The sequence below is a fragment of the Podarcis bocagei genome (genome assembly GCF_964188305.1).
Source record: "Podarcis bocagei genome assembly, chromosome: 4".
NCBI classification, from domain to species: Eukaryota; Metazoa; Chordata; class Lepidosauria; order Squamata; family Lacertidae; genus Podarcis; species Podarcis bocagei.
In genome coordinates, this window is record NC_138128.1 from 47,066,670 (window position 1) to 47,091,511 (window position 24,842).

At 44.6% G+C, this 24,842-nt stretch overlaps 2 protein-coding genes and 1 long non-coding RNA gene across 10 annotated transcripts in view; 1 reads left to right on the forward strand and 2 right to left on the reverse strand.

Moving 5' to 3' along the window:
- The window catches only part of NT5C2 (5'-nucleotidase, cytosolic II), a 105,193-nt gene extending 100,469 nt beyond the window's left edge, over positions 1-4,724 (reverse strand). For 4 of the 8 annotated variants that reach the window (XM_081191259.1, XM_081191262.1, XM_081191263.1 and 1 more), the window contains exon 1: positions 4,600-4,724. The gene's annotated coding sequence lies outside the window, so the exon portion shown is untranslated. Of the gene's footprint in view, positions 1-4,263; positions 4,453-4,599 lie in introns of those variants that run through there. The other 4 variants (XR_014007470.1, XR_014007471.1, XM_081191253.1 and 1 more) reach the window with 2 other exon arrangements.
- A 4,102-nt stretch (positions 4,725-8,826) lies between these two features.
- LOC308585552 lies at positions 8,827-18,740 on the reverse strand. Its single transcript, XR_014007472.1, has 3 exons — positions 18,622-18,740; positions 15,948-16,113; positions 8,827-13,637 (listed from the first exon to the last, which is right to left on the reverse strand). It is a non-coding gene; the product is annotated as an uncharacterized lncRNA (long non-coding RNA).
- INA (internexin neuronal intermediate filament protein alpha) lies at positions 13,726-21,057 on the forward strand. Its single transcript, XM_081191270.1, has 3 exons — positions 13,726-14,936; positions 17,229-17,353; positions 18,750-21,057. The coding sequence occupies exons 1-3, from the start codon at positions 13,926-13,928 to the stop codon at positions 19,060-19,062; spliced, it is 1,449 nt and encodes a 482-aa protein (XP_081047396.1). The 5' UTR covers positions 13,726-13,925; the 3' UTR covers positions 19,063-21,057.
- Positions 21,058-24,842: the final 3,785 nt, after the last annotated feature.

The following is a 24,842-nucleotide window of genomic DNA, read 5'->3' on the forward strand; positions in this document are numbered from 1 at the left end:
TTTTTTAGACAAATCAATAACTATAAAAATGCAACTAAATGTACCTAATAAATTGTCTACTTTTATTTCATGTCTTTTTATATCCCACCATGCTACCTGTAGAAATAAGGGGTGTGTTATAAATACATTTAATAAATAAGCAAATGTATCTTGTTATATGTAATAAGAGTGGGAAAAGAACAGAGAGGGATCAGTAACTCCTTACATCAGGGGTGACTAACCACTGAAGTTTGGGCCCACTATGTTGAATGTATAGCTTCTAGTAGTTACAAGCTATGCATCTGAGCCATGGGAGACTAACAACAGGGACTCCCCTAAACATCTCAATGATCAGGCATATATCAGGCAGTCCTTAAGATATCCTAGCCCCATGTTGTTAAGAATCTTGTAAATTAATAAAAGAATTTGAACCTGGCCCAGTAACATATGGGCAGACATTGCAAGCTTTTAAGCACCGGAGCTATGTGCTGGCGGTAATCTTTCCCCATCAGTAGTCCAGCTGCAGCATTTTCCACCTGCTGGAGCTTCTGGATCAGGCACAAGGGCCACATAGAGCTCACTGAAATAATTGAGTCATGAAGTTACCAATGCATGAATTACTGTAGCCAGGCTATACCTCTCCACAAAAGGCCACAGTTGGTGCACTAACTGTAGTGGCTACATGCCTAGCCACTGAGCCTCAAGTGACAAAGATGAATCCAGGAATACCCCCCCCCAAAAAAACTATGCAACTGTGATTTCAGAGGTAGAGTAACCCCATTCAGGAATGGAAAATGGCCAGCCTCCCAGACACTGGAACCACCCACCAACAGCGTCTTCATATTCTCAGGGTTCACACTCTGTTCATTAGCCACCATCCATTCCACAACTGCATCCAGACAATATTCCAGACCATGTTCAGCCTCTCCTGACTCATATATTATGATGAAATAGAAGGTGCTGCACTGGACACCTTGACTCGACTTGCAAAAACTGCTGCACCTAAGGCACTATGGAAGTGGGCGACTTAATCCTTGAAGTGCCATGCAAGCTGCTCACAGCATGTTACCAAGTGCTCCAAAGATGCATCTACTACTTTTAGTACAGTTAGTCTCCAAACCACCTGAAATAACTTTGCTGGATGGGTCATCAAGGAAGCAATACTGGCAGCAAAGTAATTCTTCACTGCAACTTTTTTCTTTGACTGCCACTTTAGTAGGCAGAACTGTGTAATGTAAGAAGTGTTTGATAAGCTTTGGAGCAGGTTTTCCACCATACATGCTCCAGTTGTCTTCCAGCTTGCTTCACTGACTGCAACTCCTCAGTAAAGCAAGGCACAGTTCAGGCCCTGCCGCATTAGACAGATCCCTCAGGAACAATCACATCAACAACCCTCATGATCTCCCCATGCCACAATGACAACAGGGCCTCAACAGGATCACTGGGCTCTATCCACTGGGAAATCCCACAGAGCAGTCAGGAACCTATACAATTCCATTAGTCTCCAAGGGCAGACTATCCAAATTGGTCCCATCCCCTGCAGGAAGGGGCTGCTGCCAAAAGTCCAAACTTCACTAGGAAGTGGTCTAACCATGGCAACAGGGTTACAAACGGCACTCCTATATCCAGACCATCCTTTTCCCCATCTGGGTGAATACTAAATCAAGGATATGCCCTGCTCCGTGCACTGAGCCAGTGACTATCTGGGACAGCTATCCATGGCTCCTAAGGAGCTAACAAAACTGTTAGCCAGCAGAGGAGAATGTTCCTTAGTTCCTCCAACACCACACCATAAACAACCTCAGTCAGCTTGATCAGGGAGGTAGTAGGGTAGGTGGTACAACAGCATCCCCAGACTATCTCCGTGACCCATAACAGGCCCTCTAGTCCAGCTCCTAAGTGGAAAGGCTTCCTAGTGAGAGAATGAGCTGCTATGAACAATGGCAATGCCTCCCCGCCAGACTTCTAGTCTGGTTTGGTGTTGCAGTGTGTACCCAGCTGGGTAAAGCTGTGTCAGGTCAGACCCACCCAGCTCCCCCACCAGGTCAGCCTGTTCATCCATGATAAGAGCATGGATCAACACAGTCTTATTATGAAGAGACCTGCTGTTCAAGAACAAAACCAGGCTATTGGGCACAGTGGATGATATCAAAGATGGGGTGGACACAGCAAAGGACAGGATGCATGCATCTATAAACACTACTACAACCCACCCTCCATGCCATGCCCTCTCCACATTCAGCAGGATAACTTGGATATCCTTGGACCTGCTTATCCTCTCTCTTTCCTACATACATGGGATAGCTCAATGGGTAGAGCATATATCTCCAAGCATTCCCTACCACAACACACAACTGCTTCAGGCTTTCATAATAATCCCCCATGGCTCATCCTTTTTTCCTGGTAGTATCATAAAAAAGAAACATGGGGAAAACAAACAAACTAGCATTTATACCAAAGTTTTAACCTTCTTAGACAGTGATCCACCAATTATCAGTGGATCACAAGCTTGCATAAGTACTGAAAGTTTGGGCTGGTTCTAAATCTACCAGTATATACTCAGGTAATTAAGCATTTTTTCAAAATGTTCTAGATGCATGTTTCAGTGGTATATTCTGCTAACAATTAAACACTGTTTTGTCTAGGTGAACACCAAACCAAAAGTGAGCAGGCCAGATGGCATTTTCAGAGTGCACTAAGTTCAACTACTGACACATCTGAGAGTTTAATTATTTGCAGTTCCAGGAATGGCTGTTAATATTACAAAAATACAAATAAGACATACTTGGTCATTTGGCCAATGCATGCTTACAGCAGAATTGTTAGATGTTGCAACAAAACACTCATGACAGATATTCTTAAAAGCTTGAATGGATAGAGAAATCTGCCAATTTGGCAGCCATTTCTCTGCTGTAGGTTGGTGGTGCTAAAGCGAACAGAATTTAAATAAAGTGAAAGAAAATATAATCCCAATCCCTATGGAAGGTTGCCTGAAATATATGACATAATGGTAGACCAACTGCCTCTATCAGAATGCCAGGCCAACACTATACAGAATTTGCCCCCTCTTTATCCACCAGATTTCATGATTGTGTATAATGAAGTGACACGAAGAAGAAAATGTCAGCAGTCTTTCCAAACTGCTGTTCAATCTCAGGACAAGGGCTAAATGTACTGGATTTTAGTATAGATTTTATGGTACATAAGTAACTGCACTACTAAAACTTTGGTTTTAGTAAAATGTGAGTCTATACCCTTACAATTAGCTATTTTGACTGCATGTTTTCTATTCAATGAGTTTTGCAGATCACTGAGAGTCAAACATACTCACCAAGTGATTTCTACATACAAAAAAAAATCACCTCAAGAACTTCCCCTCTTCGAATTTTGGCAAATGCAGCCCTTCAGTGACTGTGCAAGAGAGATGGAAGTTTCACAGAATGTAAGTAAAGACAGCTGCAGTGATGGAGTAAGAAGAACAAAATGTACAAATTAAAGGCTTGCTGTGCCATGCAGCTAGATGCAGCAACCTCTTTCAGGCTGCAGCATGAGATGGAAGGGAATTGATGAAGACAGACATTGGTGTCTGAATGGTGCAGCAATATCTTCTTTTAAAAGTGTTGTTCCTGTCAAGAGTTATCAGGTGCCAAACTAGGGAAAGAAAGCCGCACAAATCACAGACCTTTGTGGAGACAAGAAAGAGAAATTTGATTTCCACAATCACTGCCCACCTTCTTACACAAAAGATGATTTTTATGTCAACATCTGGCTGAGGGTGTGTAGAATGAAAAAATAATTTTCACTAAGATCATTTTTGTGCTGCCACGAGAGAGTGTTTCTACTCAATCCTCAACAGAACATAGGAAGCAAGCACTACAATTTCACTCTGTCTCTCTCCCCAACGGAAGAAAAAGAAGAAGAAGCTACGTGTCTCCAGTTTCCTGTTATTAACACCCCACTAGTTAAGAGTTATGGATACCATTCACTAAGGAGAAGAAGATGAGGCAGCACCACTGCACTAGAAATACTGAAGAGAGGAGAAAATACTCAAGAGCCACTCACGGGGTGTGGGGGAGGAGAACCCTGTTAACTTTAAGCATCACTTAAAAATGGGGAGCGGGTGCTCTCCCAACTCAAATCCTGCCCCTTTCTGGAATGGGAGCTTGGGGTTTTTCCTACTCAAGTCCATCACTTATACTTCACACACTCACAAACTCTCTCTCTCTCTGACACACACATACATACACAGAGAGAAACAGAGAAAGAAAGTTATAGTGCTCCCACCCAGCAGGCCAACGTGAGGCACCTTCCCCAGCTCCCTCCTCTCCCACAGGATGGGATTTCAATCGCTCATTTCCCCGCGGCGCGGAAAACGGCAGTGACGCCAGGTGGGGAACGGGGTCCTTCCTTCCTCCCTCCGTGAGGGAAAAGAGAGAGACCCGTCTCCCGCGTCATTTGGGGGGTTTCGTGACAGAACTACGACGCGCTCTCTTCCTCTTTCCCCTGCCTCAGGAGTGGGGGCGGGTGGGGGGGTTCGCCTCTCTTCCCTCCACCCCCTCCCCCGCCGCCACGGGGGCGCGAGAGGCCAGTCCGTTGCTTCCCGGCCTCCGTCCCGCTCACCTCTCCCAGCGCGCGCGCGGCTCTCACTCGCCCCTCGCTCTCCGCGAAAAAGAAATCGCACAACTGAACTGCCGCAGCACTGGACCTCGCGCACACCGCGCCTGCGCGAGCTAGCCCTTTCGTTGCCTCCCCCTTCCCGCGGTTAGGGACCGAGGAGAACGTGACGCTTTACAGCAATGCCGCAAACGCAGCCAGGAAGCCGGTAGGCCGCACTCAACGGCTGAACGCAAGGGATTGGGGGGGACACAAAGTTTTTTGTCTTTTACTTGATTAGTTGGCTTACATTTTGCAGGTGTTACGGATCGGCGACCACCTGACAATGAAGCTGGGGGGTAACTAGAAACAAGCGAGGTAAAACACTGAACCAGCCGGACAAACCTTTACCATCGATGGGCGGTCACGTTGGCGCAATAGAAGCGACAGGTGTCAAACATCCTCTGTCGTTGTCAGTTCCACCCTCGAACCATAGGGTAAAGGATGGAATGATGATGATGATGTAATATCCCTGATACAAGAGGAAAAAGGATTGGAAAGCGAAGAGGAAAACCAGGGAAATTTCAGCGCCAGGGCTTTTGTACTCTTAAAAAAATGACCAGGTGGAGTGGAGGAGGTAGTTCTGGGTGGGGAAGAGACAGATGGAAGTAGTTGGTCCTCGGAGCCAGGGTGGTGGAGAAGCAGGGCCAGGGCTATCATTGGGCCAACTAGGCAGGTGCCATGGGCACAGGCCTCAAAGGGACCTTTGAGGGGTTTTACATTTCTATACAGCTTATTCAAAATGATTTGTGTGCTTTGTATTTGAGAATGATGAAAGATTGTTGCATTACAAAATTTAAAAAATTCCTTCCAGTAGCACCTTAGAGACCTTAGAGATCAACTAAGTTTGTTATTGGTATGAGCTTTCTTGTGCATGCACACTTCTTCAGATACCCTTCAGATACCTCTTCAGATATTCAGGGTATCTGAAGAAGTGTGCATGCACACGAAAGCTCATACCAGTAACAAACTTAATTGGTCTCTAAGGTGCTACTGGAAGGAATTTTTTTGTTCCTTCAACAAATGCAACACGGCTACCTACCTGTTGCATTACAGTAAGCCCGCAATTTATGAGGGGATTATGTTCCGGGGATTGCACCTAAAGCCAAAATCATATAGTCAAAACACATTGGGTTCAATGGCAAATGGGGTTGCAAAAGTCTTTTCCCCAGATGTCCATCTGAGTCCTCCATTGCTGCTGTCTTTCTCTCTCCCTCTCAGGCCCCTGCCATCTTGGTCGCACCATTATTCTTCCCACTTACCCAGATTACCAAACAGTGGCAGGAAGGAGGTTTTTGTTTTTTTTGAAAAATGTTTAGCTAGGCAAGTGTACTGTCCTCTTGCTTATAGCATAGCTTTAGCTCTGGTTGCATGTGTGCCACAGCTAATCAGTGAGGTAGGCCGTTGCTGTCCATTTTGGCACCATTGATTATTTAAGGGCATTTAAAACTTTCGTGGGCAAATCGGACTGCATTAGCTGTAGTGGTTTATTTATATTTTCTGTGTTAAAAAACAGAATCAATATTTCCTTCAGCCTGTCTCAAAAGCACTGTAGCAGATCAAGCAAACCCTTTCAATTTCTTCAGGATGTGTCGGTGAACCTGTTTTCTCATGCAGTTTCCTTGCTGAAGAGCAGGGAAGAAAAAATGCTGGTAATTTGTGTACCATCCCTGAACAAACTAAAGACTACATGCCATGCGCAAGGGGGAGGAGAAGCGCCTAGCAAATGAAAATGCAAGAAGGAAGTTGACTGACTGGGCATTGGTATAGTTGGTATCGCTCCAGCTGGATCACAGAGTCAGATCTGACAGTTTCTACAATGAATAGCCTCCCACGCGCTTCTCATACTAGTAGCTATTATGAAATAACAGAATAAAGTTCAGGTTTGTGTGATAATACTGGCAAATACTTAGGACCCTCCAGTTAAAAATATTCATATTACGAAAGCTTTTTTTGTTAAAGCTGTTTCCATCACATTCATTTTTTAAAAGCAACACTTTCCTTATTACATGTATTTATTATATTTATAATCCTGCTTTTGAGGAAAACAAATAAATATATACCCAAGCAGATTACATAACTTGAAGTACAATACTCAGTGCAGTGTTTCTGTTTTTTAAAGAGGAATTCAAGGCACAAAATTAAACCCAACAGTACATTTATGCATTTGTGGGTGCCAGACACTTAATCCATGGACTCAACAAGTGTTAAGAGAACAAAGGGAAAGGTCATTAAGAAGGCAAAAGCTCTGAGCCAAATAGCAAAGAGGTGGGGCCCCTCCTCCAGCGCTTAGATAGTCAGAAGGACAAAAGCCAGAGTTTAGAGTCTGTGTGTAATATGAGCTAGAAGTAAAAGCTGCTGGCTGAAAAGCCACAGAAGCAGAGCATGATGTTTGATTTATGTTTGAATCCAAGGCTGCAGCTGTAACAGAAACCAGATCCTTTTGGGATGTTAATGCTGTGAACCCCTCCATTGTAGGCTCAGGTTGTATATATGTGTAAATAAACTATATATTATAAACACAAAACAATCTCGGCCGTGCCTCATTGGCAAAAGGAAAACATGAACCCTGGGCGAGTGCCTGGAACCCTTAGAACCTCACACTGCAACAATACTAGGCAGAGACTATAGAATGTTAGGAAGATCCCTTATACTGGTCCCTGTAGAACGGACTTGCAGCAGCCCTCAGATTAATAAACATATTTTTTTTAAAAAATCTGGCACTGCTTCATAGAATTGCATTATTCCAAAAATGAGTAGTTCCTGAAATATATTTTGAAAGTTCAGGTTCTGAAGGCAGATTAAAGGAAGGTCTCCAGCACAAACCTTTTCCAGCCCTGCTAGTAGAGATCATTTCTAAATAGATATGTTGGGTAATGAACTTGAGATGTTCTGCATCCCAAACATGTTACTAAGCCTTTGTAATGCTAGAAGGATATAAAATGTGGCCTTAGTGAAGGACATTGCATTGTGTGTGTGTGTGTGTGTGTGTGTGTGTGTGTGTGTGTAAAAAATGGTTTGGGAGATACTTGACAAAGCTGAGCAGCTTTTTAAAATAGAGCAGCTGAAGAGATAAGGAGAAACAACTAAGTTGAGAAGCTGAGGAAGAGAAGGAAGCAGATGGACAAAGATTCAGAAAGTAGAGGAACCATGAACATTGGCAACAGACTGTGACAGAAACAGGAACATGCTTTCTCCCGAGTCAGATCATGGGTCCATCTAGATCAGTACAGTGGTACCTCGGGTTACATACGCTTCAGGTTACACACTCTACTAAGCCAGAAATAGTGCTTCAGGTTAAGAACTTTGCTTCAGGATAAGAACAGAAATCGGGCTTTGGTGGCGCAGCGGCAGCAGGATGCCCCATTAGCTAAAGTGGTGCTTCAGGTTAAGAACAGGTTCAGGTTAAGAACGGACCTCCGGAACGAATTAAGTTCTTAACCAGAGGTACCACTGTACAGAGTTGTTTTGAATACTGTATTTACTCCCTACCTACTAACCTAACTTCTGGAGGCAGCTTGCAATATCCTTATGGGTTTTCTATCATATTTCTGGTAATAGGACTACCAGTGTGGGTTGGACTTGACAAAGGAGTGTAAATCGCTTGAGATGTTCAGGTGACATGTCTTTATGAGAGCTAATTGCCATATGAAAGATTACTGTGTGACACAGGACTAGCCTGGGATATTGCAAATAGGGGGGAAATTATGAGAGGTAGACAAGGAGCAATGGGAGAATGCTTCCTTGTCTAGCTACAAATGATGTATTCTAGGCTTCCGTGTGTGAATAAAGGAGGCAGGTTGCAATTTTTGGAGACAGTGGAAAAGATAAACAGAGGACTTGTTAAGCTCCAGAAAGTACCATTTGGAGAGGGAATCTGGAGATCTGATGTGGTACAGTGGATTTGGCTGACTGTTGGAATGTTAAGTTGTCCCTCTTGCTCAATCTGTGTACTTACAAATAAATTAAAATATTACAAAACAGCAAAAGCCTCCAGTGACCTCATTCCAAAGAAAACTAAATCTGGGTAAGTGCTGTGTCCCTGGAACTTCCACAGCACTTGGAAGCTTTCCAACAGCAAAGCAGGCTTGTCCAATTGTCTAGAGGTAGATATTTACATGCGTCCAGGGAGTAAGCTAGTGAGTAATTACAAATCTTTCTCCAACGTTTAAAAGAGAGAGAGAGAGAGAATGGTAATATAACATATTCCTTTTTATTTTAACAATCGAAAGAGCAATGCTTCATATGAGGCTTATAGGAATCAACATCCAACATTTATTTCAGTACATATTTTGAAATACCAGCCCATGTCCTTGAACTCTTAAGTGCTGCTTTGGTTGCTCTTTTCTTCTCTTTTATTTCTTGAGATCTTATGTGTTCCATGTAAGTTTTTAAAAAATCAAAGTTTTTACTACTTGCATATGCAGTTCCATGGGTTACACATATGAGTGCATTTGTTTTCAGATATTCAGCTGCAGGCATAAATCAGGAGTAAATATGCACAACACAGGAAGCACTTACCCAAGATTAGAGGGGAAGATACTGAAGAACAGTGGTATTTCCCAGCAATCGGTAACTTCCAGAGGATATTTGGACATCAGTTCACAAACTCACAGATGAAGCAGGACATGACAGTGCTCTCCAGCTTGTGCCACCTCTAAGTCTCCCTTTAAAAAGCGGGGGGGGGGGGGAGATGAAGAAGACCTGTAGCAACTAACAAGATCTGACCCAGGTGGAGAAGGGTGAGATTAATTTTCTGTTATCTACACTGTGGACGCTTTTTAGTTGCCAAGACTAGTCTGGATCCCAGATAGATCATCATAATTATCATCGTACTCACGATTATTCTGAAATGTGTTCCAAGTTGAGCAAAAGGGAAACCTTCTTTAGAGAATTCTGATGTAAGTGGTCAGCATGAAGTCAGGTGGTAAAACATGCAGCTACAGCCCTGGTTTAATAGTGTGCTGAAAAATGCATGAGCGTCACAGAGCCCATTTGCGGTAAAAGATGCTAAGAGAAAGCTTCCGTTTTTCATTTGGAAACCAGGCAAAAGCAGAGCCAGGAGAGTTGTAATGTATGGTTTTACCAGGCTCCGCATGAAAGTGGACTGTGTGCAATGCTGATCACAAATATTTCAGAGTTGCCAGCTTTATTTAGTTGAATTGGTAGGTGTCATGACCCTCACCCTGAGCAACAGCTTGTTCCCCAATTTTGACTCAGGTGAGGAGGGACCAGCCAGGTAAGGTGGAACAGCAGCACAGGAGGCAGAGTTGGCACACACCAACCCAGGCAGCAACATTATACCAGAGAGCTCATAAGCCAGGACCCATCAATACAAGGACCCCTGAATTTGAATCTCCAGATGAAGAAACTCCTGAGCATGTATGTCACGGTGATCTACACACACACACACACACACACACACACGGGGGGGGGGGGAGCTGACAGGAGCGAGCCAGCAGGTGTTTATTACCAAAAATGGGATTCACAAAGGAGTGTCAGGCCTAGTGAGCACAGCAACTCAACTCAAGCAAGTCTTGCCGCTATGAAGCAGTTGCTGAGACTGAAGGCCCTCATCTCCCCACAGCTGTAAGTCCCCACCTCTCCATGGTTTCCCCAAACAATCTGAGTGCACCTATGTGAAGCTAACTTCTCCTCTACCCTCTTCATGCCTATCCTGATTCTGGGAGACCAGGGGGAGGAAAGCTTGTTGCAGCAGGAGGGGGAGACATCCATGCCTCCACCAGCCAGATTCATCTCTTCCTCTTGGACTCCCTCCTCTCCTGCTTCAGCTTCTGGACTTCTCTCTGCCACAGATTCCCTCCACTCACTAAGCACTGTTACCTCTTCAGCTTCTAGCACGTCCTCCCAGTCTTCTCCCTCTGACCACTCATTGTCATCCCACCCAATCCCATGGCTCTGAGCCTTTTTCTCTTGGGAGTTCCCCAGCTGGTTCCTCCCATCATTCTTCTGTGTCCAACCAGCTCACGCCATAAGCCCATGCCTGGCAGTCCATGCCAACAACAAACCTAGGGAGAACTAACAGAGAGCAGGCAGAGTGCTAAGAACCAGGCCACAGGACTGCTGCTTTAAGGCCTTACTAGCCTCTGAGAGGGACGCGGGTGGCACTGTGGGTTAAACCACAGAGCCTAGAACTTGCCGATCAGAAGGTTGGTGGTTCGAATCACCGCGACGGGGTGAGCTCCCGTTGCTCGGTCCCTACTCCTGCCAACCTAGCAGTTCGAAGGCACGTCAAAGTACAAGTAGATAAATAGGTACCGCTCTGGCGGGAAGGTAAACGGCGTTTCCGTTTGCTGCTCTGGTTCGCCAGAAGCGGCTTAGTCATGCTGGCCACATGACCCAGAAGCTGTACACTGGCTCCCTCGGCCAATAAAGCGAGATGAGTGCCACAACCCCAGAGTCGGTCATGACTGGACCTAATGGTCAGGGGTCCCTTTACCTTTATCCTCTGAGAAGTGGTGGGGTGGTGGAAGCCTAGGAGGGGTGATCTGGTGCTATCCAGGACAAAGCTCCTCAAGTTGCTCACTTGAGCTTCCCGGGGTTCTGTAATGCCTTGTTGAATGTCAGACAGGACAGGATGTTAATCAATTAATGCTTTACTGATTAATTTCATATTTTGATTGGTAACTGCATGTTTAGAATTCATAGTTAGATAGCGTTGATTGACTGGGACTAGAATAGGGATCCAGAAGAAGTGTATATACGGCCAAGTGCTGGTCACCAGCAGTTAGTTGGTTGGATTGGCAGCTCATGTTGGTTGGTGTTCCTGGTAGACAGCCAGAAGGAAGAAGACCTGAAAAGAATAGAGGGTGACTGGAGAACTGCTGGGGTCACTGAATGACTTGGCTTAGGCTTAAAAGTCAATGGGAGAACTTGAATTGACAAAGGCAGAATCACACACACAAGCCTCCCCACATCCTTGGGCACATCAGTTCCCTGTCTGTCAACTTTCCACGTGTTCATGGGGCAAACCTGCACTGGGGCTTCTACTTGTGTTTGCCGGGACACAAGTAGAATCCCTCACGTGATTAGGGAACCTTCTTTATCAGGATCCCAGATAGCACAAAAGTTCTACCCACATCCAAATGAAGTCAAGTAGAAGCTCCATGCAGATGCTTAGAATGAGGGTGGAGGAGGACATGCCTGAGGGTGTTGGGGTGGGGCTTCCATGTGAGCCTCTGCTTCCACCTTGACTGGAAGGTGTCAGTAGCTATGTCACTGAACATGCCTATGGTCTACAGCCATCCAGTCTCAAAAGCTGGAAAGAATATGGCCACTTGTGCACCAAAAATAGCCCACAGCCAAAAGCACATAACTCCAGATCCAGAATTAGGGAAGAAGTGCAGCTAAATCAAAGGCCAAAACAGAAAGGAAATCAAGTATCCTGGAAGGAACTCAAGGACAATTCTACATAGCAACCAACCAGGTGACTGAAAGAAAGTCAGAATGTTCTGGTAAGAAGCCCTAAATGCCAACATGGAGACAGGAGAGGCTGTGCAAGTCTTGGACCAGCGTCTTGATGCAATGGTGCACTAGATAAAGGTAAAAAAAACTGAGCTTAAATCCTGGGGGGAAATGGAGGTTTTGTGGGTGAGTGGTTAATTGCCTGTTTTGGATGGGGTTTCTCTCCCTCTGAAGGAGCAGGTATGCAGACTGGGTCTACTACTTGAGCCATCTCTGTCACTAGAGACCCAAGAGACCAGGAGTTCTTTTTGCCAGCTTCAGCTGGTATGCCACTTGCAACCTTTTCTGGACCAAGACATCCTGACTACAGTGGTCCAGTAAAAGGTTGCCCACAAGAGAATGTGGCCCAGGGGCAGAAAAGGTTCCTGCAACCCTTCTACAGAGAACTGAATTCCAGGTTTGGGGGTATGGCCTCACCTAGAGAATATGTACATCTCCACAGAGAAATGCCAGACTAAATACCATGTTGAGATGATAGGATTTAAATCACACATTTTAGTAGTGTATTTTCTGAACACAAACAATATTTTTAAAAGACTGTTCACGTTAGGCAGGGGCAATGTATCATGCAGAGTCATGGATGCAAATGTTTTCACCTTCCTTCCTTGGTGCTGTGATCACGGAAACTGGCTGTGTGTGTTAATACTGGCACTACAAATCATCTACAGCAAAACACTTCCTCCTAAGAACACTCCTGCAGTCCTGCTGAAATTCATTCTAAAAACCACACTTACATATTCTTATCAGACTGAGTTGTTCTAATGAAATAGCATATCCCCCCGGTTTAAGATCACAATATGATAACGCAATATAATAACAGAATGCAACTACAGTTTTATAGGATCTTCAAGGTCCTACTGCACTGCAGTATGTTTAATATACTCTAATCTTCCCACACTAAATTCACTCCCTTAGCAAATCTAGGACACTCCTGTCTTTCTCTTCTTCCTCACTGCAGCAATCAGTAAGTATTACCCTCCAGTCTTCTTTACTGTTTGTGCACAGTACAACAAAGCAAATGTTCTGACTGAATTGCAAAGCTCCATTATTTAACACACAGAGGCCTACCATGAGAAGGAAACTGGCTCTATGGTTCGGAGAAACAACAGCATTGGGAAGCTGGTTAAGGGAGACGGAGCCTAGCAGTTCTGTATATCATAACTGTCTATCTCCAAGAGCCAAAACAGCTTGCGCTGGGTGGAAGCGTCCCCAACCTTCAGCGGCAGCCGGTGGGAAGAACTGACATCAGCACTGCGGCAAAATGGACAGCTCCATCAGCATTTCTCCCTGTCATGCTTCCTAGCAAAGTCAGTTGGGAATGCGAAGCTAGGACCGGAAAGATGCACCATCAGCACTACCAGGTCCCTCCAAGCCCTCTATCCTTCCTCAGACGTGCGCCCCAAGATTTCAGCCAGCAACACCAGCTGCTTCCCATTCCTGGATAGGCGTTCTCTGCTCTGCCTTCTTCCATCGTAGTCAGGGGGAGCCCAAGTTTCTCACCTCCGCTTACCTCCGCTACTCTACAAAGCAATGACCATCGTTCCTAAATATACCAAGCTCTATCACCCTGTAGAGTAGCAGCCCTTCTCCCACCCGCACCCCAAAATCCACTGCTTACGCCCAATGGGACTGCCGGAGCGCCCCAGCATCCTCACCCCCCGCCTGTCCCTTTCATCCCAATCTCCTCCCCTCGACCGCGCCCTAAAAGTGCAGCTTCCCCCCACCCCCGCCTTTCTGCGGCGCGACGGGCGACCCGCCTCCCTATATAAAGCACGGACGGCGCAGGGAGCCTCTCTACTGCCTCCAGGATGAATTTCGGATCGGATTCTCACTACTTGGCCTCTTCCTACAGGAAGATCTTCGGGGAGCCTCCCCGCTACTCCTCCCGCCTGGGCAGCTCGACGGCGGGCAGCAGCTACCGCTCGCAGTCGCTGTCCCGCAGCAGCCATGCCGTCTCGTACCGGCTGGCGCAGGCGGAGAGCCTGGACCTGAGCCAGGCGGCGGCGGTGCACGACGAATTCCGCCTGACGCGCACCAACGAGAAGGAGCAGCTGCAGGGCCTCAACGACCGCTTCGCCGGCTACATCGAGAAAGTGCGGCAGCTGGAGCAGCACAACCGGCTGCTGGAGACCGAGCTGGGCGCCTTGCGGCAGCGCCACGCCGAGCCCAGCCGCCTGGCCGAGCTGTTCCAGGCCGAGCTGCGCGAGCTGCGCGCCCAGCTGGAGGAGACCGAGGCCTCCCGGGCGCAGGCGGCGCTGGACCGCGAGCGGCTGGCCGAGGAAGTGCAGCGCCTGAGGGCGCACTGCGAGGACGAGGCCCGCGCCCGGGCCGAGGCCGAGCAGGCGCTGCGGGCGCAGCAGCGCGAGGTGGACGGCGCCACGCTGGCGCGCCTGGCGCTGGAGAAGAAGGTGGAGGCGCTGCTGGACGAGCTGGCCTTCGTGCGCAAAGTGCACTCGGAGGAGCTGGCCGAGCTGAGCGCCTCGCTGCAGGCGCCCGCGCTGGCCGCCGTCGAGCCCGACTCCCCCAAGGCCGACCTGACGGCGGCCCTCAAGGAGCTGCGCGGCCAGTACGAGGTGCTGGCCGCCAAGAACCTGCAGGCGGCCGAGGAGTGGTACCGCGGCAAGTTCGCCAACCTGAGCGAGCAGGCGGCGCGCAGCAACGAGGCCATCCGCGCCAGCCGCGAGGAGATCGGAGAGTACCGCCGCCAGCTGCAGGCGCGCACCCTCGAGGTGGAGAGCCTGCGCGGCGCCAACGAGTCCCTCGAGCGGCAGCTGCACGAGATGGAGGAGCGCCACCACGCCGAGGCCGTCGGCTTGCAGGTGAGGGCGCGCGCGCGGGCGGAGTCGCCTTTTCCGCGCAGGCGTCGCGTCGTCATTCTCCGCACCGCGTCCGAGGACACACCTCGTGGCCAGACGCTGTCGATCGCCTTAGCGCGCTCGCCCCCTATCGCGCACGTAAGCGCCGCTTCTCCACCCACCCCTCCCCACGGTGGCTTCCGATCACTAGCCGCAGAAAGCTGCAGGAAACGGATCTCTGGGTTAGCTCAGGATGACAGTTGTCGCCTCTTATGTGCTGAATCAGACCATAGGCCCATTCACAGCAGACTTAAGGCCAGTGGTTGGAAGCCTCCGGCTGCCCTTAGACGTTTGAGAATCTCGTTTCCAAAAATCTGCTAGGAGGGGTGGGGGAAAGTCTGTCAACACATTCCGTCTGGAGGGTGTGTTAAAACAGGCTAGGAATTTTGCTTTTTGTGCAGGTGTCTTTTAGAAAAGCAATTGACTGTGCGAGGGTATCACTTGCATGCTTATTTCTCTGGGCACCTTGAAAGCTCTTAACAGTTTACCATGGCGCTCCTGACTGTAGTGCAGTTGGGCCCATAAACAGAACCTCTTATCCATGAAGTGTTTTGATTGTGTTTCCGTCTGTCCCGCCAGTCTCATGTTAATTCATTGTGCACATGGGCATAGCCAGAGGGGGCAGCTGCCCCCAAATCAATAAAATCAAAACAAAGCTGAGGTTCTGCCCCCACCCTAACAAAAGCCCCCCAAAAATCCTGGCTACACCCCTGATTGTGCACTGGCTTCGTATTGAGGAATAACTGATTTCCACATCTGGATACTGTGCCTGCTTGGTGTTTTCACAGTTCCTGGGTTTGAGTGGTGTCAGCCTTGGGACATCCCTCCCTCTAATCTGTGAGGAATTATACCTCTTCTAACATCTCCCTGCTTCTTAAGAAGAGTAGGGCTCAGCCTGAACTGAAGCTAAAAGACAGCGGAGAAAACTATGTCTCTCTCCATGGTACTGAACAAGATACATTGCAATCAATCTACTGTTAGCTAGTGGAGCCAGTAAGAAAATATGGTATGCTTCTGTTCAGGGTGCCAGCCAGACACTGGATCTTCCAGGATAGTCCATTACTTTTGTTACTCCTTCTCACTTTTCCCTCTTGGACAGTCAGCATTCCTTGGCAACTGAAAATGCTCTGTCATCATTGGGCTGTTGGGGAAAAATTTTAGAAATTTTTCGTCTATTTCTTGTGCATGGGAGGTACTGTTTTGGCTACATAAAGGATACACACATTCTAAGTTAAGCTTGCACTGCTCTCCCTTTAACATATTGCAAACTGAAGCTGTATTACATTAAAAGAGGAATTCTAGGATTGCATCTTATGTAGGTGAGTCTGTTGATTAGTTAGAAAGGCATACATATCAACAGCTAGGGCTAGAATTTGGGCTGGAAATTGTGATGATTAAAAAAATCCCCCCAATTATTTGGCAATCTTCTGTAATACATGCATACATCATTTAAACGGGGGAAGCTTTCTTCATAAGAAAGACTGCCATATTAATATGCAAATTTAATGAGTTAATAACTTGCAAGTCCTATGATTAATCAACTAAGATTTCCATAATCAAATGGCGGCCCTAGTTAGCAACTGTACAGGTGTAGCAGGAGCATCTACTTGGCCAAGATTCTGGATGCAAATTTGTTAGCGGAAATGTGTAACTTAAGCAATGCAGAAAAACAGCCTCTGATTTAATCAGAGATACAGAATCATTGCTGCAAATACTTGACACTGAACTTTTGGTATATGCGATATAAAGGTGCCCTTTATACATTGCTGGTGTGAACCTTTTTCCTTAAGCAGAACCCAAATGGCTGGTGTCTTCATCTGAATTTACAAATTTGGGGCACTATAGCTGTAAGGGTAGCTATCTCTGATCATCACCCACTTCTCCTCCAGCAGTGTGTGCTTGTGGAGGGGGCGGCAGAATCCAGAGAAAGTCCTCCAAGGATAAATAATAATACTTGAATAGCTTCATATAGGAGAGGGTTGTGTCTGTGTTCTGGAACACTGAGAGAAATCCCATCCAGTTTTCCACATAAGACTTCATGGTGGTCATACCCAGAAAGCTGTCATGTACCCAAAAAGCTGTCATGCAGGTTTATATATGTTTTAATGGTAGACCCGAATTTGCATGTTGTTTTGTGCAAATGCATGTACAATATTGCTGATTTTGCCACAGTTCCATTCTAAGAGGAAAAGCAGCTACTCAGCAACATCTTTGGCTTTAAAATATCAGTTTTATATCTGTCCGTCTGAATTACAGGACACTGTCAATCAGCTGGAGAGTGACCTGAGAGACACAAAAAGTGAAATGGCTCGGCATCTGAGAGAATACCAAGATTTGCTCAATGTCAAAATGGCCCTGGATATAGAGATAGCAGCATACAGGTAACAGTGACTATCAAAGCCCTGCTTGCCTGTTGGTTATGTAAACAGCATAGCACCAAAATAGGCTGTGATGAAAACCAACCCTATCCTAGTGGCTGGTGGGAGTCAATTTAGCGCTGCTCACTAGGAAGCTTTACCATCATTTTGCATTGATGGTAATGCAATGTATTTAAAGTAGATAAAGTATAGTAAGACTAGGTGTTTTCAGTATACATTTTATAAATCAAATCAACATATTCTAGTTCATATTGTGACACCTAAAATAATAATGGATTTTTTTGTGGGATAAGCTTTTATAGCTTATACGAAAGGTGAGGCACTCGTGGCCTTCTAGATGTTGGTTCCAATTCCCATCAGCCCCAGCCAGGATGTCTTATAGTCCAGCAATACCTGGAGGGCCATAGGTTCTCTACCTGTGGTTTATATGATAATACATTTGCTGGTCTTTAAGAAGCTACAAGACTTTTAGTCTGCTGCAGCATAAAAGAACACCCCTCTGTAAGACGTGGTTGTAAGTAACAGGGTATAGTTTATGCTCTTAAAAGCTGCTGTGTCTTCCTACAGAATGCCTTAAGTAGAGGAAATAGCATATGTACAGATGCCACAACCTCTGACATCTCTCATTTGATCATGCCTGACAGTAGGTCTTTTACCCAACTCCACACCGCACCTATGAGTTGTACTCTTCATGATTGCCACTAAATTTGGCAGCAGCTGCAGTTTATAAATTGCCTTTCAAAGGCAGCCCCACGTATAATGCACTGCAGTAATCTAACCTAGAGGTTACCAAAGTATGGAAAGCATATGTACAGACAGGAGCATAGCTGGGCCACCTACTTAAGCTGATGGAAGGCATTCTACATCACTGAGGTCACCTGAGCTTCAAGCACCAGTGATGGTTCCCAAGTTATGTACCTGCTCCTTCAGAGAGAGTGCAACCCCATTAAGAGCAGGCCAGCTCCAATTCATCCAGTCTAGGGAACCACCCACTAACAGTTCCTCAGTCTTATCTGGATTGAGCTTCAATTGAGCGTCCATTATTGAGGCAAGACATTGGTCCAGCACATCTACTGCCACACTTGTAGATGTCAATGAGAAGTAGAGCTCTGTGTCATCAGAATATTCCTGACTACGTGCTCAAGATTCTAGGTGACCCTACTTAGCGATTTCATACAGATGTTAAACAACATGGGGGATTTTTTAAAATCTGCAAATATTTTCAAATTCCTATGGGTTTTTGGGGCATGAAAAAATGCTTGGTTACTCACCCCTCTTTTAGTCTTCTCCTGCTTTTAACCAACATAGGGACTAGAAATGGTCCTACCTCTTCATAAATGTGCTTAATCCTGGATTGAACCCCAAATAATAATAATCTCTCCTTCTCTGGTGTTTATAGGAAACTGCTGGAGGGTGAGGAGACACGTTTTAGCACTTCAAGCATCAGCATTTCATCAATGAATCCCCCTTCCAACCCCACTTACTCCTTCCAGCCCAGGTTCTTCAGTTCCTCTATGGCCAGCAGTTCCAAAATATCCCCCACTTTCTCTTTTAAGAAAGAGGAGAAAGAAGAGGCTAAATTGGCTTCAAAAATCTCATCAAGCCAAGTAGGGGAAGCCTTTGCTGAAATGATTGAGGAGACCATAACATCCACTAAGAAAACTGAACGAACAAATCTGGAAGAGGGGGGTGCTGCAAACCAAAAAGTGTAACCTTTCACCTTAAGTACAATGAACCTTTAAGGAGGGAACAATATAGCTTAGACCTTTAAATTGCCTATGCCTGAATTAAGGTGCTTACCAGCTCATGTACACATAAAGTTCTAATGTTTCACATCACTAGACTAGTTTAGTAAGAGCACCACATCCAGAATCACTAGGAGGAAAGAAAGGGGAGGGGGCTCAAAGTTTGATTATTTTCCGGGGGCGGGGAGGGACTCTATAGGAAAACTAGTTGGCAAACTGCAGAGTTATGTAATAGCCAGATCTCACAATTTCTAAATTAAGCAAAGAGGGAAGTCTCAGAAGGGCAGCTAGTAGAAAAAGTTAAAACCTACACATTATAGTTAATGACTCAGGGCTCCTTCATGATGTCTGACTTAATTGCTGAACCTGCTATTCAGAATCAGTTGAAAAGTGAACCTCCTTCACAGGTAAGATACAAAATATCCAGCAATTGCACCTTGTCAGGGAAGTGCAGATTAATCTTCGTTACTCGCCTCTTGAAGGCAAGTAATTAGATGATTTATTCTGTTTCCAGTTCTTATGGACCACAGGGGTAGAGAAAACAGGGCATTTTGTTTGCCTTGCTGTGTGGTTGGTGTATTCTAGAAAGAAGCACAATGCAATCAAAAATACGAGGTGGAAGCTACTGACATTTATAAGGTGCAAATGTCTTTAGGAAGATAAATACTAAGCCACACAATAACTGTGGACCAACTTTCTGTACCAATGCACATGGGAGCTCTCTGTCATATGATAGCACATAGTGAAGATGCACTTAAATATATCTTTGTTATCTCACTAGCTAAACCTGGTGCATTCTTCCTTTTTTAAAAAACCTACATGATAAATTTTTGGGAGTATTAGAGCCCTGTTTTTCTGTTAGAAGCATGGACAGTCATTTCTGTGATTACATTGTGAACCATTGTGCTGTCCATTTCACTTTGTGCCATATTTGTAGATTTAAAATAGTAATTGCTTACAATCAGTAGTGCCAGCAATTAAGAATAAAGGAAACAGGTGTGTTGTAATCAGTTCCTAGATTTTAGCTTAAGCCTTGTATGAAAATAAGGCTAAAAGAAAAAAAGATCCACTCTCTTGAGTCTTCTAGAGCACAGATTCCTAACATTGTTTCAAAAGCTTAGATATCTGCTGTTTCCTATCGCCACAATCGGCAACTCAAAACCATGGATATCCTGGCTTTTGATTCACCATTAGAAAAGGAGTGTAGAATTATGCCAGCTGCTTATTTCTCTATTATGGAAAGCAATATGGGCTCTATGTGCTGTATTAGAGTCAAAGTTTGTTAATAACATACTATTAAGGTATTTTTTCTTAATGTATTTTCTTAAATGTACTCACTGCCACATGATAACCTCACCAGTGAATTGTAGTGGTTCTTCTGACTTTTCTCTAATAGACTTAGAGGAGCATATTTGTTAGCCTTGCCAGCCAGACCTGGAAATGATGCAACTACACACATACACAGAATCACTTCTGCTTGGTAAACTGGTGCTGTAGACTGATTAATGAAATTCTGCCCATTTCAAGACACTGGCAGACTAAATTCACATGTTTGCAAACAAGTAGTCACAGGGAGGAAAGATTCAAACCTACTATTTTCTCAAAAAGGAATCCTGATAAGATAGAATCCTATCCTCCATCTGGATCTGCTAACCTTCAGTGTACCTTTTCAGTCTACCACTTGAATATGTGCCAAGTTTTATATAGAACTTACTAGTGTGGATTTTCTTTCAATGCCTTAAAATTGCCAGCAGAATTTGCTTTCTGCAGAAGCTGAAGATTGTGTGTTATTATGATGTGTTTGCATTAATGAATCCTGCCACAAGGTTTGAGCACACAAAACCATCATGTCCTATCAGTTTCACTGCAATAGTTTCCTGAACTAAGAGAAACTGTTTTGCTCACATTCTTTCCTCCTCTTCTGTAAGGCACAAATAAATAAAGATGACATGTCTTGAGGCAGCCTGTTTGTCCTTGGTGATATTCTGACTTCAAACTTTTCTGGGTTATAATCTCTTTCCAAATCAATTACCGTACATTCAGGCAAATCAGTGTTTGATGTTTGGGCAATGTCTAGAGCTGGGTGGCACGACTTTTCATACCAAGTGGGTTGCAAGAGGACTTCAACACGGAACCCACAGGCTGCACACTGCCTTGTGGGAAGGGGAGTGTGAATATTTGACACACACTCCCTCAGCCCTTGGGCTGCCTTCCGAGTTAAGCTAGTGAAGCATTTGGCTTTGGGAAGGAGGTGTGAGGCTCTGGCAGGGTCCTAGAGCCCTCCCCACCTACTTCCCAAAGCTGGGATAGCGCTAACTTGGCTTTAGGAAGGCGGCACAAGGACTCAAGGACCCCAACGCTCAGCACCTGGCTTACCAGCTTTGGGAAGGTAGACAAGGGCTGTGGGGGGAGCATCAAATGTTGTGGAGGGCCACCAAAAAGGGACTAATAAGCATGGTTCATTCTCATTATTCCTACAGCTTTGATCAGTTTTTAACATCCCTTCCCAGTAAGATCTTCTTAAACTGGACCGTTATTGCCCAATAAGAAAGGAAAGACTGGCTCTAGTAAGTGCTGGGTTGCTCACTGCAAATGTCTCGCAAGTACCATGAATTTGGGTACCACAGAGCAAATGCATCTCATCAGCTAATACAATCTTCAGTGGATGACATTGATTCTGACACAATGACGGAACAGCCCAAAGGAATAGATATGATGCAACATTTACCCTAGCAAGGACCTTGCGCTTCTCTAAGCAACTCCTGTCTGAAAGCATAGTTTAATTTCCCTGCCTTTTTTTATCCCACATCTGAGAACTTCTTCATAGAACAATCGGAACAAGCTGGTCCAACGCCTTGCCCAATAAATAACTCCCTTATGAGGAAATGTTACAACATTTGGAGCTTTTCAGTTTAGAAAAACAAAACCTAGTAAAGAGAATATATGATGGAGGTCTATACTATTATGCAGGTGTGGGAAAGGATAAGAACAGGCATGGCCAAACTTGGCCCTCCAGCTGTTTTGGGACTACAATTCCCATAATCCCTGACCTCTGGTTCTGTTAGCTAGGGATGATGGGAGTTGTACTCCCAAAATAGCTGGAGGGCCAAGTTTGGCCATGCCTGGATAAGGGGTTCCTCCCCCCCCCATCATGCTAAAACCTGGTGTCATCTAAAGAAGTTGAGTGTTGGAAGATTCAGGACATACAAAAGAAAGTGCTCCTTCACACAGCACATAGTTAAAATGATGGCATTCACTCCCGCAAGCTGTTGTAATAGAATCCACTTTTCATGGAGGATTTGGCTATTAGCCAGGATGACTGTGTACTGTCTCAAGAATTGGGGGCACCAGGCCTCTGAATACCAGTTGCTGGGAGAGGGCTGTTCTGTTCATGTCCTCCTTGCGTACTTCCTGTAGGCATCTGGTTGGTCACACTGAGAGCAGGATGCTGCACTTGATAGGACTTTGGTCTGATCCAGCTGGATTGTTCTTAATTAGCTGGTCACCTCAACCAAGCTGTGCCCGCAGCTTCAGGGAAATCTTTTTTTTTTTTTTTATAAATGATATTTATTGAAAAAAGATTTTTTTTAAATTACAAAAAATAGAAAAGACAAAATTACAAAGAAAAAAGACAAAAACAGAAAAAGAAAAAGAAAAAATGAAACCATCATTTTCAAATCCTCCAATTTCATTACCTTCTTTCCATGACCTCCTCTTCCTCCCATCTCTTGTATCTTGATTAATAATTATCACAGCAAATCCTTTCCATAATTCATAATATTCTGTCCTTACATTACCTTACTCTATTTTCATCTTATCTTATAAAAAACCTTAAAACTTAAATCTTATTTTTACCAGCTTCTCATAACCATAACCTTTTTACCTAATTCTTTAAGCATTTTAATTCTTTAAGCATTTATCTCCAGTCAGGTTGGTACCCTGCACATTTTGATTCATAAAATTTTCTGGGAACGCTAGACACTTACTTTTATTTATTTTTTAATGAAAGCTCAGGCTCTGGGGTCCTTTGCTGACATGAGCCCTGGTGAAATTGCTTCAGTTGCACCATGGATAATTTGGCCTTGTCTGTAACTCTGTGTGCATTTTTAATGGCAAGTATAATAATAAATTCCAAAGTCTATATCAGAGCAAAACTTTTATTAAGGTGATCAAAGTGGCATGTAAGTTTTGAAGTCTCCCAGAACCTGCATGCTATTTCAAGACATTTGGGTTGGCTTAATATGATCTTTGGAATTTTCCTTATGAGCAAACATGGCGACATTTACTCTGTGTGTGTATCAAAAATAAATGCTCACTATGTATACAGCAAGGATCCAATTTGATTGGTGCATGCCTGCTGATGACAGTCTAGCTGTGCCGTCACGATCTGCTGTAAAAAACTACATACTTACACTTCCTTTCCTATGGAAACCAAGAAAAGTAATCACAAAGCAAATACGATAGGGTCATTGTCATCTCCCCGAAGCTATTCAAGATAAGACCCACTAATTAATGGGAAATTCATCAAGCTGAACAATGAGTCATTTCATGCGTTCAAGCAACATGTGAAGTACTGAGCATTTCTGGAAGTCGTAGAGCTGCAATCAAAAACTGTTTTAAGTGAGTTTGGAACTGCCTATGTTATATGGTGAAAAATGAAGCTTGGAGAAGCATCATATTCTTGGTGCTGGGTTTGAAGGAGCTGGTATCTGTAGTGAGTCTGTCTTGGGACAGACACTGCCTTTATTACTATGTTCTTAGAATCTACTGATTCTAAGAACTACAGCTGTCAGGCAGGCACTATGATACACAGCAATTATAAGATGCAATAATACATGGTTATAATACATAGGAACATTTGAAGGAAAAGTGAGTTTAATATCTAAATACATATCTTCTTTTTATGATAAAAGATGATTTCCTCCTTTCTTAACTTGTACACTTCAGTATTAGTTTGGACTTGTAATTCCTTTCTTTCCATTTCTCAGTTCTTCATCTTGATTGATTGATTGATTGATTTTTCTCTGCTCTCTTTCCCTGTATACGATATAGTCTAAAGAAATCAGTTCAAGGCATTTACTATGAAAGTGTAATAGAAGGCAATAAGACTTCAGAGGACAACAGGAATCAGAAGAAGAGTGAGGTTCTACATCTAGTTTACAACATTCTGAATGTTCATAGTCCCATGCAATTTCACTCAGAGTGAATTTTGGAGCCATTCTTTGAACCCAAGTTAACTCAAATCACACTTAAGCAGCCTAAATATACATTTCTTTTCCACTTAGTGTGTTATTCAAATTTGAAGGAAAAATGTCTGTTTACCAAAATAATCAAATGCCAAAATATACTGCACTGGTGTTCTTTGTAATAATTTATGATCAAAGGACAAACTAACCAATTACACGTAGAACATACTTCCTGCACCAGTGGTATGTCTTGATGATTTTGAAATTGTACACACATTGGGTTGAGCTAGATTTTCATATCGTCTCACCAGCTCAGCAACAACTTATTCAAACCAGCTTCAAATTACAACTAGAACAATGAATTACTGTAATCCAGTTCACCTAAAATATTCCATAAACAAAGACCTACACTATATAACAAACTATTAGATCTGGGGTCCCATGATGGCACTGCCCTTGCTGTCCACCAGTCCCCTGGTCAATTTTTTAAATGAACTGTATTGGTGTATTTGTGGCAGCTGTTTGGTTGAGGGGGTTTGCCTTTGGGGAGGGGGTTGTTGT